The sequence below is a fragment of the Arachis hypogaea genome, chromosome 19 (assembly GCF_003086295.3).
Source record: "Arachis hypogaea cultivar Tifrunner chromosome 19, arahy.Tifrunner.gnm2.J5K5, whole genome shotgun sequence".
In the NCBI taxonomy this organism is placed as follows: domain Eukaryota; kingdom Viridiplantae; phylum Streptophyta; class Magnoliopsida; order Fabales; family Fabaceae; genus Arachis; species Arachis hypogaea.
The window spans coordinates 8,101,078-8,116,235 of NC_092054.1; the positions used below are offsets into that span (position 1 = coordinate 8,101,078).

Sequence of the window (15,158 nt, forward strand, 5' to 3'; positions counted from 1 at the left end):
TCAATTCAATGCAAACCGCACAATGTGTATAATTATTTTATTATTATATTTATAATTTTACTTATAATATGCTTAATTTGTTATACATTTTTATATTATTCATATATTATTATTATTTAATAAATATTTTATATTCAAAATGAAATTTATTTATTTATTTTAACTAATCTATAATTTTATTTCCATAATGTTATTAGTGCTTTTTTAAGATATTGTTAAGACTTATTATGTTATTGTTGATTTTTAAAATTTAATATTAAGACTTGTTATACATATTTAATTTTTTTAATATACAAAACCGCAAATCCAATCGAATCCAAACCACTTGAGATTGGATTGGATTCCTTTACAAAAAATATCCAATCCAAAACCACACCGCAAGTAAAATTAATATTTGGATCAAATGAGTTTTTAACCCAGTATTTAACTCACGAGGAGTACTAGGAAGCCAGCAACTTTTGTGATTTGTAGCCATCAAATAGATGATTTTAATAATGTGAGATTGGTGTGAGATTTCATCCAATGGCTCACTTTTCTTTACTGGTTACATGCTGTCCAGAATTTGGAAAAGTTGCTGGCCCCTAGACTTTTCCATAACTCAAAACCAAACCGCATCGCTAACACCTCTGTCCAACACAGCATCCCCGCCAACCCACCCCTTGGTCCTCGGCACCTTCAAAGCAGACCACTTGCTTGGCTGGATCATCTCTTACTGCCATGATGGTGACCTCAACGTCCTCTGCCACTGCCAAATCGACCATCTCTTCTCCCTGATCGTCATCCGCTTCTAGGTTGCCAAGATCCTTTGCGCTCTGGAGCATTTTCACTCCATCAGCATCACCTACCACGACCTCAAGCCTGAAATCGTCCTCACCCAACAAACCAACCATGTCATCCTAACTGATTTCAACCGGCCCTGCCACCCGTTGTATTCTGCCCTTCACCAACACATTTCTACATGTGTAGAAATTTGTATCAATCTACATCAGAGTGCTCGCCAAAATTTAATATGCCAACTGCTATGGTCTATTGGTCTCTAGACAAACTACTAAAAAGACCAGACAGATCCTATGATAATGCAAATAACTAAGAAGTAAGAACAGAAAAGGGTGGAATTGGCACTTAAAGTCACAATTTGCTTTATGGTGATGCATCAAACTAGTTGAAAAGCTTGACCTATGTCACAAAGAAGCATTTATTCAATTAACATAAATTTGCACAGCAAACACTGAGATTAAACTTCCTGAAAGGAGAACAAAAGTTGCACTCTGACACACCAGCAGCTAATAGATCTAATAGCCTCATTCGCTCTTATTTTTCCACCATTCCAAAAACTTAGCCTCTGCAGCCAGTGTATCTAACCTGTAGAGTTGAAGTGCATGATTTGCAATTTCATGCCCAAACGTCCACCCAAATACACCTCCAGCTAGAAAAGAAAGTGCAGCACCTGTGCAACACAATCAAGAAAATAAAAGTAAAATATTAACATTTAACATGAAGTGCTGTCATAACTGCCATACTTCTAACAGAAAATATTTAATTTAGACTCAACCAAGACAAGTATCTAAACAAGTGAGGACGATGACAGCTTTGCTTACAATAAGATGATCAAATTAAGATCAATCCAAAAGCATAGTATGTTATAGAAAAAATGTTTCAATGCTATGAAAAGTAGGGGATTACCATGCAAACTTCTTGAATATTTCCATGCGTAGCCTGCAGTGAATGCTGCTCCCAAAGCACTTCCAGTGATGCCAAATTGTACTGCATCTCTAGCACTTTTCAACTGAGATGGAAAAAAGAAAATCACTCTGGTGCTTCAGATGACAGCTAACGTGAGGTAAAAACATAAGACCGACTATATGTTCCAGTTCATGAATTAACGAACATAGAAAGACAATTTAGTAAACTATATCGTAGAATTCGACAACCATAAAGAATTATTGTGAAAAAAGGGGTTGGAGATCAGCAACTATGATTTGATGTTATTGGCTATCTACTAAGAAACTAAGATTTGACATGAGCTATAACGTATATTTTAGCACTACACAATTTTCTTTTTCCTCTTCTTGGAAGAGCAAAAAGACATTTCAAGAGGATCAACAATCATCTTTGGCATTGGAAACAGGTTCAGTTCTTTGGTCCACTTGGATCATAGAAAGAATGATCACCCTTAGATTAAGGTCTCTTCTATACTATGTGATGACAACAATGCTGTTTAGAGTTAATGATTAATGATGGAAAAGGATGACCAACATAAACATATGTGCAAGAGAGAAAACATTTGGAAAAAATAATTCAGGTACAGTTGAATATCAAATAAACTATAGATAGAGCTTAAGAAGTGTCATACAACATACTAATACAAAGAAGAGACGACATGTATATTCTAATTTTAATTCAACAAACATAGAAACGGATTCTTATTGAATACTAAGAGTTGCCTGCAGGAAAAGAAAGAACCAGTTTTTCACAAGATACTCACCAACTTACCATAGCATCTAATAATTGACACAGAAGGAAACATGACATATCTGAATTTCCAATAATTTACAATACATTAATTACAGTAATATGAACTGAAAAACTAAATAAGCTTGTTTGGTAACTGTTTCAGGTTAAACAATAGGAGACACAAACTTGTTTGGACAACGAAATAAAGACAGAAACAAGCAACATTTCTCTATTCACAGACAATTTGTGTGATTTTCCAACCATCCAAAAACTAAGGACAAGGAATAGGGACCTAACTTTTCTATCATGTCACCATATTTCCTGTCATGATACACTTGCCAAACACAACTTAATGTTCTTTGAGTTCAAAATTAACCAAGAAAATAGGGAGTTTTTTCTTCCAATTGAAAAGTATATTGACTTGGGTCCTTTAAAGATATGCACAACATCACATTGCACCATCAATCCAAGCAGAAAACATCAAAACCAAAACAAAATCAAATTACATATATACGGATAAATAAAGTGATAGAATCATTACAGCAGGTCCATGAACAGGATCCAAAGCAATGAACTGATCAACATCAGAATCAGTCCAAGGATGGAGTGGCCTATCGCGTTGGATAGCATTGGAATAATTGCTAAGAAAGGAGAACCTCTCCGACCAGAATTCCTTGTAGCTATCCCAGAAAGATGCCATCACCCCCAATTTCTCTTGTTATCCTCTGCAATTACAAGTAACCAATCAAATCCAATGGTTCAGTCAATTCAATAACAAAAATATTTGCACTTAATCAAGTATTGAAAATAATCATAAGCAGCCAAGAAAGAAAGAGAAAAATCGGTATTCACAGTTTAACCAAAAGTTGATTCAAACTACTAATTGTGATATTTCGTTGTTACATACATTCCTCCTTATTTTCAGGTGTAGAGGATAGAAATGAAGCAGGAATCCAAGTAATAGCGTGGACACATAAATTGATAATGATTTCAACAAAATCGATGACTGTGAATCCGAATACTTATAATAATAATAATAAAGAAATGAAATGTGGCGAAGGCATTTAATCCAATTACGGAATCAATTCATAATCATGAGTTGATAAATCAGAGCTTGAATCAAAGAAAAGCGAATACAGGTGAATACGGAGAAGAAGGGAAGAGTGTTACCGAAGTGTAGCAGAAGCAAAAGTAACGCTGACAAAGGTGAACGGTGGTTGGGACGGTCGTTTTCTTCCGCTTGGGTCGTGTGCTACTCTTTCTTTAATTTTTTTTTTTTTTATAAAAATCTAAGTGGCATTTTTTTAGATTTTTTTAAATAAATTAAATAAATATTTTTAAATTTCTAACTTCAAAAGGATTGGAAACTATATTTGAACATGAATTTTAAAATGTTGGTTCATTTTTAATATTGAAATAATTATAAATACTTTTTTCAATCAAAAAATTTAATTTAACTGTTGTTACTAATAGGCCTAGTAGATAAGGTATGGCCGTATGGGTTTTGCTAGCAAAACAGAGTAAAGATTAAAAAAACATTAAAAATTAATGTTATATTTTTTTTAAAGTTTATATTTAAATGTGTCAACATAATTTAATACAATGTAATAAATTTTTTTTGTGTCTATTCATAATAATATTTGAAAAAAGATAATTAGTCCAAAATTTGCTAAATTTTCTATATAAAAGACTAAAATTTATGATGGATATTATTATAAAGATTTTATAATTGTCTTCATATGAAAATATTTTTTTTATCTTTAAATGATAAATTGTATGTTTAAATTTTAATGTTATAAAAGTGTTGTCTTAATTTAAAATATGACTAAATAAATAAGTCACATTTTTAAATAAAGCATCTTCATACATTCCTGTAGTGTACAACGTATTCCTTCTTCTTCCACACAATTTTGATGATAAATCAATAGGAGACGTTATATTCACCCTTGGTTCTCTATTTATTATTTCTTTAATAAAAGAACATTTGTCCATTTGTATTATCATTTTATCTGGTGGTTCCTGATTCGTATACCATGTACCAAAGTTCAACTATTAACATGTTTATTTACAAAAATAATTTAGATTATTTTTACATCTCTACAATTACTAAACCTACCGAATTACACGAATTAGAAATAATCTTTTAAAATAACATGAATATGAAATAATTCTTTGCCTTATAAAGTAAACATTTGAAATAGAATGATCTCAACTAAATTATTAAACATTTATTTATCTTAGTTACATTTTTAGTAATGTAATACGGAATTATTTAAATAAGCACGACAAGACGTAAAATATAATATTCTAAAAAACAACAGAATGAAGTATTATAGATTAATATTAGATTGGATTTAATCTTCAATTTTTCTGTTATTCAATGGTGTTAAGATAGAAAGAAAACATTCAGTATTAAAATTGCAAATCAAGACATAACTGTATAATCAACATATCATGTATCTTCCAGTATTGTGATCACTTGATCAAGGTGGGATAATAAAACCTTAAAAAGTAGATAGATATACATATATTTCATACTAATAGTTAATTTTAGTACTTGATTTTAATATATACGTAATATAGTCCAACTCCTAAAGTTTTATCATGGGGGAGGTCAAAATAAAATCCATAAAAAAAAAAGACTTTGCAACTTTTTTTTTTTTTGTCAAATGGATTGGACAGCCCCCAATGCATTACACACTCACACACTACATAGGGATACACATAAATGGTTCTATATTCCTCCATGAGGATTTGAACCTGGTGCAGCTCTATGGGAGGCAAACAAAATTGCCATCTGACCCATGCTTCGGCTGCACTTTGCAACTTATAACATGCAAGAATGCAGAGTCTCTACGTAGACTTGTTTTTCCGAAAAGGGAAGACTTTTTTGTGTTTTTTTGACAAGGGACAGTTCCTTTTAACTCGGAAAGGAAACACGTTAGTACCAAGAAAAAAAAAAAACGACCTTAACAGTTTTTGCCCCAATGACACGGTTATTTTTCTCTTCTCTTTTATTATTAATACACCGTTCATGTTGGAGCATTATTTGTGTAAGCATAACATGAATCCACTCAAAACTACACAAATGATGAACAACTACACAAGAATGTTGCTATTCTTGGCTCTTTCTCATGTCTTGCTTTAAAACCACCACTTCAAAAGATAGCTTAAGATGATGAGACAGGTTAGCATTTTGCTTTTTATTGGCTACTACAACCTAACTCACTTCTCCCTGGCGACCTTTTGGATCTTATGTATAGTCCAAATTGGTTTGGTGATTAGATGTTTATGAAAATCTTTGTTCACTAGATCGTTTGTCAAGCAGAGAGATGGAGTCCGTGAGGCCATCAATCTCGAGACATGCACCATTCAACTTGTCAAGGTACTTTCTTGTAGATTCATCATTACGTTGCACCATTAATAGTGTTTAGCCTTCACAATTTGTGTCGTGAATTGGGCAAGGAATTTTTGGGATATATCAACAAACTTAGACATAGAGCCGCTAGAGAAGCAGTTGGATGGTCCGCCAAAGTAATTTGGAAGGCACACCAACGGACAGACATCTACAACGCTCTGAAGGTTCATCCTAGCCTCAAAGGCCGTAAAGATTTTTTGATAATCCTTGGTTCCCGTTGTAGCACATCAGTTAGAAGTTCATATACGAAGATAATGTGACAACAGTTGATTGCAAATTGGATTGCAAAACTTTGCATGATATTGCAAGGCGCTGCAGAGGTTTAGCCCAATCAGTATAAATCCGTAGTTATATAAGGTTGCACATGGATATCTGCTTCATCACATTATGCAGTTGGGCGAAGTATGTAACTAAAATTCACCTTTAATGCCTAATATTTCCTTTTTCTTCTGTGTTACTATTAACAAGCATCATGACAATTGGAGAAAATTGTCCAAAATTATGACAGTCAACATTAATAGCTGTTCAAGTTTAACAAAAACTTTAAAAAGTAATCTAGATTCTCGAGTTGGTTAACTCAAGGTCGCTAAACTCCGGGTTAATCGAACAGTAATAGATAAGATTATAAGAATAACATTTGAAAGTAGAATGTCTATATATAACAAAAACGAAATACAAAAGTTCTACAAAAACGATCAACTTTTGAATAGCAATTCAGCGACTGATCTCATATTTGGGCAGATAACATAAGGGAACGTCAGCCAAACATGTGGGGAAGTGGTCTCACAGCCATAAATGCATCCACCATCTGAAAGAAATTACAGAACCCAAAATACATGACAATTTATTTTTGCACTGTATGAATAATAACAAACAAACAAATGTTTATAGAGCAAGGACACTTCGTCCTTAAAATCTTCAACAGTTTCATCAGACTAGAGAACACATCAATAAAGAAATTACCAACCGAAAAACATAATCTGGCAGACTTTAAAGAACGTGAAATCTGATAACAAAGAAATTCAAGTTATTTATGCTTTGTTTGATGCATTGACATCCTGTTTTGTCGTAGTTTTCATTTGGTTAGGCATTGGATCCATAACCTCATACTAGCTGACTAGCTGTAAACTTGTAGAAGTGTTCTATCAACTTCTGAAATACCTTTTGCTTTTTTTGAAATTGATCGATTTGGATATCAAACTAGCATGGGTGAAGCTTACTCAACGAGTAAGACTCGTGGAAGAGTTGAAGCATGGAGCACAGCTCCACTTGGACTGCAGCGTGTGAAGTGCCCTACAGCCCACAATAATGCAGTAGGACCCAATACCTAAACCAATATAAGAACTCTAGACAAACTTGATGTTCATAAAGAACAGGCTTGAAGATCCTTTGACTAGTTTGTTTAAACCCATTCAAGAACTTAGACAAAATTGATGTTCATAAAGAGCAGGGCTTGAAGATCCTTTCACTAGTTCGTTTAAAGGCATTCAAGAACTCTAGACAAACTTGACTATAAATGGCAGGCTTCAAGATCCTTTGACTAGTTAATTTAAACTCATTCTTTTTTTCCTTTTGGATTACGATGTTTACTTGACTAAACTTTGCTTTTTAATTTACCGGGTTAAACCCTCCATAGGAGATTCTTTGGATACCATTCCTATCTTGATCTGTGTTTGAAAAGTGAAATTTGGTTCATTTGTTCACTTCTCCTTACGAAGATGACATTCATCTCATAACTCAATTACTTGAATAATCTATGCACATGCAGTGTTTCAACATTGTAATCAACCACTGAGACTTCAACTTAGTTGCCCCATGTATTCTTTTGTCCTATTTTTCAGCATGAGCACATCTTTGCGAACATTTAATAGTGAAGAATGCAAACCTCATCCGTCACGGCAGCACGAGCCCTACGATGTCTCTCTACGAGTTCAGTCAAAACTTGAATTAGGCGCTGCTTCACCTCACCAGTAAGCATGCGTCCAGCCCCATACTCCTATGAGAGGAAAACTTGTCAGAGTAGAACTCATTTTGCTGCTCATAAAATACAATTTAGGAGTTGTTTGTTACTTGTGAGTTTGGAAGTGGAGGGCTTGTAGCATAAAATTTACATTACAAACCTTCCCTTACTCTCCTCCCCTCCAAAACCCAAAACAATCCCTTAGGACAAGGAATAGAAATCTGACCTTCTTTATGTGTTCAAGTTCTGCATCATCTTCTAGGAAAAATGAAAGGTATTTGACTGGTATATCTACCTGAATAATTTAACATGTCAAGATTATTGATCTACAATTAGAAGAAAAGAGCAACAGAGATAGGAGAAGGAATTCATTGTACGGAAAAGAGAGAATTGGAAGGGGTCTTTAAGCCCTTTTCTGAACAATGTTATGTCCACAAATTGACACGTAAACCAGCATATTAATCATCAGAAGAAAGCAATCAGAACTTCATTACCTCAAGATTTGCCCCTAACTGCCTATGTTTCTCTATAGAATCTTGACCACCAGAGAATGCATGCTTGTTTACCTGCAAAGAGCCACAAATACACAGTTTGTAGTGAAGGTAAGCAACCAGAAAACAAAACAGGGTCAGGGGGAGGGAAATTTGATGCTTGTCAAGATAGACAAAAACAAAAGTACTGTAGGACGAAGGGACTAATATTAAACTTTCTAATCATCTAGTGACCTGCAGCAAGATTTACTGGAAGGGAATTTAGTGATTGATATGGTGACTGTTAAACTTTCTAATCATCAAGTGAGCCGCAGCAAGATTCGCCGGAAGGGGAATTAGTGATTGATATGGCGACTGGTAATGAGTCAAAATGAATACAATCAAAGGAAATGAATGCAGAACCTCTTAATATCTTGCATATACACAACATAGGATACAAACTCGAGATTCTTCATCAAAAAAGCAATTCAAAGAATAAACACTACAACAGTTAAATGTAAACAGTAGAGCAGTGCAGAAAACATAAAGAGAGTATCTTAGGACCAAACCTTGTTCTTTATGTCTTTTGCTGAATCAGTCACATATATTGCGGAATTGGGGTCACTGGCAGACATTTTTCCTGTTTCCCCCTGCAAGCATTCAACTCTAATAAAGCTAAGGACAACCACGCAAAAAAGCAATCGCATAGAAGAGTTTTCTCAGAGTAAAAATTTCAAGGCCTACAAAAGATGATGATATGTTCCAATAAGAGTTCATGAAATTCTCACCAATAGAAAACATAGATCAATAAGAGGACTTTGTTTTGCTTATGCTGGATGGTATAGCAATCTTACATTCAAGTGTAGTTGCATTCACTTTTCCTATTGCTTTGATATTTTTCATAAAAAAGTTTCAAATAAACATACTCAGGCATTCTGGCCTTTCTGGAATGCAGTCATTCCCACAAATACAATGAAAAGCAATTTCAGGATTAAGGACCAGAATTTGGAATCCCACCGTGCCTTCCATATTCAGGATAACCGAAAATGATGTTGATGAGTGGTTGGTAAATAAAACCGTGAAATGAAGAAAATGCTGTAAATTGATGAAAACAGACCATAACAGTATGGATTAGCCTGAGATACAAGAAAACAAGAAAAGAAAGCAGTCTCAGGGCAGTTAGAGGAGCTCAGCACCAGCCAAGTCTTTCCCAGTATTTTCCTACCTCTTCCCTAATGCTTTAGTAATAATACTCTCATTAGAGAACCTTCCCATATCTTGGTATAGATCTCTCGTCCCTCCCCTTTAAAATTCCTTGCTATTTTACATACGCTGCCCTCACAGTACAATCACTCAACTTGCTGAGCTTATCTCAGTCAACTCCTCCTCTTCACTTCATTATCCATTCTCATCCATAATTCAGATTCACTGATGTCAGAACTAATTAAGTTCAGTATCACTGTTGTTTCCTGGCAAAGTCTGATCATCATAGCACAAGGAAGTCACGACTCCCTCTTTCGTGCTTCTTGATTCTTAGGAAATGGGAAAGTTGAATACAGGGACAAATGTAGATTAGCAGCAACTCCACGTCATTAGCAGACATGACTCACGCTCATGGAAAAATAACGCAAAATCACATTTAAAAGAAAATTGCACATATACACAAAAATGCAAAACTTTAGTTGTGCTTGATCAATTCAATAAAGTAGCATTATTTTGCAGCATAACAATACCTGTAGCGCAGGGAAGAATAATGATTCAATCAAGGCTGGCTTGTGATATCCTAATTTAGGAGCAACATCTCTCGTCATTCTAAAATAAGGATCCTGAATGTTTCATAAAGAATAGCCATTACAAAAGATGGGTAACATTAAAATGCACATGCAAACTAGTGAGTGAGACCCCATGATACCAGGAACAAGAACCTGATGTTCACCGAGAAAGTTTTATGACATGATGGCAAAATTATTAGGTCATTCTAAGAAAATAATTATTCAAGATAGATTCATAATATTAGCTACTTATTTAAGTAGTAGCATTAAAAATGCAAAGGGCATAACAAAACTCTACGAGCTAATATAATTTATCCCTTCTCTCCTTTGCAAAATGTTTTTGCAGGATGAGTAATCATATCTCCTAAAGTATTCACTTGTCCGAGATAAAATAATAAGAAAAGCAAATGAAGCTAACTGAATTTAAATAAGGACTGTGATTGTCAGCAGGCTTTATTGACCGGTATAATTTATCTTCTTTACCTAATTCATCCATCTTAGGGTTCTTAATCTGCTCAAAATTCCATTTTTTCCTGGAATTCCACTCATCTTACGGTAGGAAGTTTTGATGGTTGAGTCTTCTGGCTTTCCTCACTGGTAATCTAAAGCTCTCTAAGGTCATGTCCATTGTCCAGATAGCATAAATACAAACCATATGTTGCAGATTTTAGGTCTAAAAATCCCTGATTCTCCAGATATCAGTGTTATGTGAATTCCCTCGAGTTGTACCCTTGTTTAATACTACTTTTCGTTCAATCAAATATATTCTTTTCTCTTAAACCACAAAAATAAAAAAAGTAACTGCCGGAAGCCAAATGAAGCCCTCTTTTTTTTTTTCCCCCAATCTCCATACTAGTTAATTTCAAATTAAATCAACATGTGAATTCATCTATCCACACAAATTAAACAAAAGAGTTTATATATATATATAAACATGAGAATTTGCATACAAAGGGCATCAAGAATAGTGAACCTGATCAATTGCGCATGGAATTAAACAACGGAGATTCTCCTTGCCAGAAAATAGGTGAGGAAAGGAACTGGGGAATGATGGAACTGCCTGAAAAACAGATGAAGCAATTCAATCATTTTAAAGTAAAAACTTTATGTTTGCATGATAATTGAATGAAAAAGAACAGAAAAAGCAACTGACCATAAATTACAATGAAGTTACACTAGAATATAACTTGTAAAAGTACAAAAAATTTCACAACAACTGTGTATAAATTCATATTTTGTCCGTTCTAGATATAGATCTATTTCATGTCCATAAATTTATGTTACTCAACATTTGGTTTATGCTCTTCTATTGTTCATTCAATGACATGAAATATAATGTCTAAAAATAGTAATTAACTAATTATTCACCTTTCCATGTGAGTTGTCAATAAGAAACTCAAAATACTCGGAATGATTTAGCAATAGCTGAATTGTTCAAGCATTTTGTACAAATTTATATGATGGTGTGAACTGTGAACCACGTATTACTGAAATGAAACCCTAACCCCTATAATATTATAAACATACACTCAATGCTTGTGAACAATTTTAATTTCTTATTTACATATAGTTTAATAACTCTGCTTATGTTTCATAGTTTGTCCCAAGCACAAATAAAAAAGGAAGGTTGTGTTAGGCCTTCAAATAGGACATTTACATATAATTTAGTTGTCAAATAGGACATTCAAAACCCCGATACTGGAGGCGAAATGCTAAGAATGCACAAACTCTAAATAATGAGAACCTTTCATGGTAAGCAAATTATTTAGTGGTAAATGAATTCATTCAGCTAAATCAGTTTAGGGATCAGACATATCATTATTATTATTATGTATAAGTTAAAAATTAAAGTTAAATATTAGGAAACCAACTCTAATAGCTAAAGCTACAGCAACAGAAAAACCATAATTAATAAATGCGAGATATAAAACGGGCCACATACAACAGAACGAATAACTAGACTATACCTGCACAGGTGGAAAGCTAACTTTTCCAATATGATCTTCCCCAGTGAAACCAAAAATGCCAACAGCCTGGTTATACGTCACACGCTTTGCAACCTCTACCATGTTCTTGTAGAAGGCACTGGAAAGGGAAATTATAGTATATACAGTTACACATACTAACTGGTATTGTTGAAGTAGAAAACATGAAATTCTTATTTTTTAGTTCCAACATCAAATTTGCTCTTAGAAGGTAGCATTCAGTCTCCAGGTCAAATTCAGCTCCTCATTTACATCAAATTTGTAATGGCATAAACATTAATCAGACAGGAAGTTCCTGAAGTATAAGAAAGCACACTTGAAAATTCTGTTTACAAGAAAATCTTGCATTTATAAAACTCACTCACCCACCAACATAATTGAAATCAGCGAAGATGAATGTCTTTGAAATGTCAAAACCACAAGCAATTATGTCCTTTGCGTTCTCCCTTGCAAGTCTCTGGCACTCCTCAACAGTAAGATTTTTCCACAAGAACTTCTCATCATCAGTAAGTTGTATAACCAGAGGAACCTTGAAAACATCTTGCAAATACCTACATGTTTTCCACTAAGTCAACAACCACCCATCACCAACTAAAATAATTGACTCATCTTCACTCACATTGCATATAATTCCAAGTACACAAATTTTATTCCCTTTCACTATAAAACACTTCTATCATATAATTTATGGATCTTCAAGTAATAAAATAAGATGACTCTATGATGACAAATTAATTCTTAGTATGTGATCCCAAACCAAAGGAGGGCCCTTAGTTATGTATCATTCAATGTGCATTGAACCACATAAGCTATAAAAAAACATATTGCAAAACTTCCATTCCCATGAAAGACACAATTCTAACATAAAAATAAACTACTTTGATGCCCATTAAAGATTAGTTCCATTCCACAAAAAATATCCAAGTCAAACTAACAGAATCTTTTCAAATAACAATGATTTCAAATGCACCTTACTTGGTGAACATGAAGGGAATCAAATGCCCCAAATGCAAAGCTTCGGAGGACGGTCCTCTCCCAGTATACAAGTAAAAGTTATCGCCTCTTTCATACGCATCCAAAATCTCAGCAAAATCACTGCCAAAAATTAGAGAAGTTTGAAACAAACACGATGAAAACACAAATCACGACATCGTATTCAATTGCTCATCTCATCACCGAGACAAAATGACAGAACAAGTACCGGTGAGCAAAGAAGACGCCGCGGCGGAGGAAGACGTGAGCGGGACAAGAAGTGAGGTGCTCAACGCGCTGGATGAGCGCGTGGTCGAGCCTCTGGCAACCGAAGCGGTCAATGAGCTTATCGTAGTCAATCTTGCCGCCGTCTTTGGCTGAAACCTCCCATGGATTCACCACTTGACCATCATCTTCCTCATGTATGGCAGTCGTCGTCGTGGTCTCTATTTGTTCTGCCGCTGCCGGTGGTGGTGCCATTTCTCGGTTGTTCCTTGGGTCGGGAGAAGTTGCCGGCGGCAGTGATTGATCGGTGCCGGCAAGAGAGAGCTAGTAAGTGCTCCGCTTATCTGGTGGAGAAATGTAGCTGCCACCGGCAATAAGGATGGGCGTGGCTTGTCGGAGGCAGGAGGTGCTGCAACTGGGAGTGGTAAAGGACTGAGGAGAAGGAGGAGATGGATTTTAGGGTGAGGGGATTTGGGAAATGCCGTTTTGTAGTTCAATGCCGAAATTATTATTTTCTTATGTAATTATTCCATCTTTAATTTGTTGCAGAAGTACAAATAATTTTTTAAGTAAATTCGAATATGAAGTGATCCAAAGTTACTGTTTCTTCTTGTTATTTGTGCTTGTTTGAAGGCAATTAAAGGTTGATTTGGATTGGAAAAAGTATTTTTTTAATAAAATATTTTTATTCAATTTAAAATTTATTTGATTATATTCTTTAAAAAAAATATTTTTATTAAAAAATAAATTATTATTTTTTAATTAATGATACCTTATTTTTTAAAAAATAAAAATAAAAAATATTTTTAATACTTGAAATTTAAAAAAATATTTAAATATAAAATAATTTTTATTTGTTAAAAAAATATTTTTAAACAAATAAATATTTTTTAAAAGTCAATTCAAATTGAAAAAAGCTTTTTTTCTATCGATAGAAAAAAGTTGGATAGAAAAAATCTTTTTTAAAATTTTTTTAGTGTATTTGATAAATTTTAGTAATAAAAAAATACTAAAAACTAAAAAATTATTTTTTTAAAAATTATAATTTATATTTTTTAAAAAATTAATTTAAAAATATTTTTTACATAATAAATAAATAAATACTTTTATTTTATTATATTTAAATATAATTAATAAATAAATAAGTTTTTTTATATAAAATATTTAAATATAAAATTATTTTTATTTTTTTAAAAAAATAAAAAAAATTATAAGTTCACCCAAACAAACTATTTTTCTTGGTTTTATCTTGAATGAACTCCACGAAAAATTTGGATTTTGAAGGTCTTTAGCTAATAGCAATTCTTAAGTTGGTAAAATTATAATTTTAGAGTAATATTAAGTATACAAATTTTTTGTAATTAAATCTAACCATATTGGTGGAGAGATTAGCTAAAAAAAATTGTGCATACAATATTATTCTTTCTCTTCATGTTTTTTGCATCACACAAATTTTTGTTAGAGAACGCAAAAATTTATTGATATAGTACATAAATTTTTAAAGCATAACACACAAAATTTTACACATAACAAACCTATCGATGTAGTATAAATATTTTTATTATAGTACAAAAATTTTTACACATAACACACAAACTTTTGCTGCGAACGTATTTTGTTAATTTGGTGAGTTAATATTTTAGGAATGTAATTCTCCAATAATTTCTATCCTACACATAAAAAATTTTATACTATGCAATAAAATTTTTGTATTGTTTGCACAAATTTGTGTTATGCGTATTTTATTGGTTGGTTGTTAATGTTTTAAGCATATGGTCTTTAAAAAATTTGTTCTATATACTAAAATTTGTGTATTATATACCAAACTTTATGTTTTGTGTATCAAATGATGACAGCGACGACAACAATATTAAAAAAAGGAAGAAGGAACGTAAAAAAAAA

At 33.2% G+C, this 15,158-nt stretch overlaps 2 protein-coding genes across 5 annotated transcripts; both read right to left on the reverse strand.

Moving 5' to 3' along the window:
- Window positions 1-1,115: 1,115 nt before the first annotated feature.
- Window positions 1,116-3,768, reverse strand: LOC112776725 (succinate dehydrogenase subunit 6, mitochondrial). 4 transcript variants are annotated; one of them, XM_025820958.2, is made up of 4 exons: window positions 3,625-3,768; window positions 2,996-3,179; window positions 1,684-1,786; window positions 1,116-1,447 (listed from the first exon to the last, which is right to left on the reverse strand). In XM_025820958.2, the coding sequence occupies exons 2-4, from the start codon at window positions 3,152-3,154 to the stop codon at window positions 1,302-1,304; spliced, it is 408 nt and encodes a 135-aa protein (XP_025676743.1). In that variant the 5' UTR covers window positions 3,155-3,179; window positions 3,625-3,768; the 3' UTR covers window positions 1,116-1,301. The 4 variants fall into 4 exon arrangements, with proteins under 4 accessions (XP_025676743.1, XP_072082553.1, XP_072082554.1 ...); XM_072226452.1 differs by having other exon boundaries at window positions 3,362-3,647; XM_072226453.1 differs by having other exon boundaries at window positions 3,592-3,630.
- A 2,593-nt stretch (window positions 3,769-6,361) lies between these two features.
- Window positions 6,362-13,864, reverse strand: LOC112775980 (tryptophan--tRNA ligase, cytoplasmic). The gene is made up of 11 exons (XM_025819919.3): window positions 13,261-13,864; window positions 13,035-13,154; window positions 12,425-12,610; window positions 12,042-12,159; window positions 11,048-11,134; window positions 10,036-10,128; window positions 8,872-8,952; window positions 8,327-8,398; window positions 8,059-8,127; window positions 7,758-7,868; window positions 6,362-6,680 (listed from the first exon to the last, which is right to left on the reverse strand). Exons 1-11 carry the CDS (start codon window positions 13,509-13,511, stop codon window positions 6,630-6,632), a joined length of 1,239 nt encoding a protein of 412 aa, XP_025675704.1. The 5' UTR covers window positions 13,512-13,864; the 3' UTR covers window positions 6,362-6,629.
- Between the last annotated feature and the right edge of the window lie 1,294 nt (window positions 13,865-15,158).

Excerpts from the sequence above, each read along its gene's own strand:
- LOC112776725 (XM_025820958.2), bottom strand. The coding sequence starts at position 3,154 with ATGGCATCTTTCTGGGATAGCTACAAGGAATTCTGGTCGGAGAGGTTC. Across the intron at positions 1,787-2,995 it reads ATCCTGTTCATGGACCTGCT|TTGAAAAGTGCTAGAGATGC; the intron begins GTAATGATTCTA and ends TTTCCATCTCAG. Across the intron at positions 1,448-1,683 it reads ATATTCAAGAAGTTTGCATG|GTGCTGCACTTTCTTTTCTA; the intron begins GTAATCCCCTAC and ends TGTGTTGCACAG.
- LOC112775980 (XM_025819919.3), bottom strand. The coding sequence starts at position 13,511 with ATGGCACCACCACCGGCAGCGGCAGAACAAATAGAGACCACGACGACG. Across the intron at positions 13,155-13,260 it reads GGCGTCTTCTTTGCTCACCG|TGATTTTGCTGAGATTTTGG; the intron begins GTACTTGTTCTG and ends AATTTTTGGCAG. Across the intron at positions 8,399-8,871 it reads CAAAAGACATAAAGAACAAG|GTAAACAAGCATGCATTCTC; the intron begins GTTTGGTCCTAA and ends GGCTCTTTGCAG.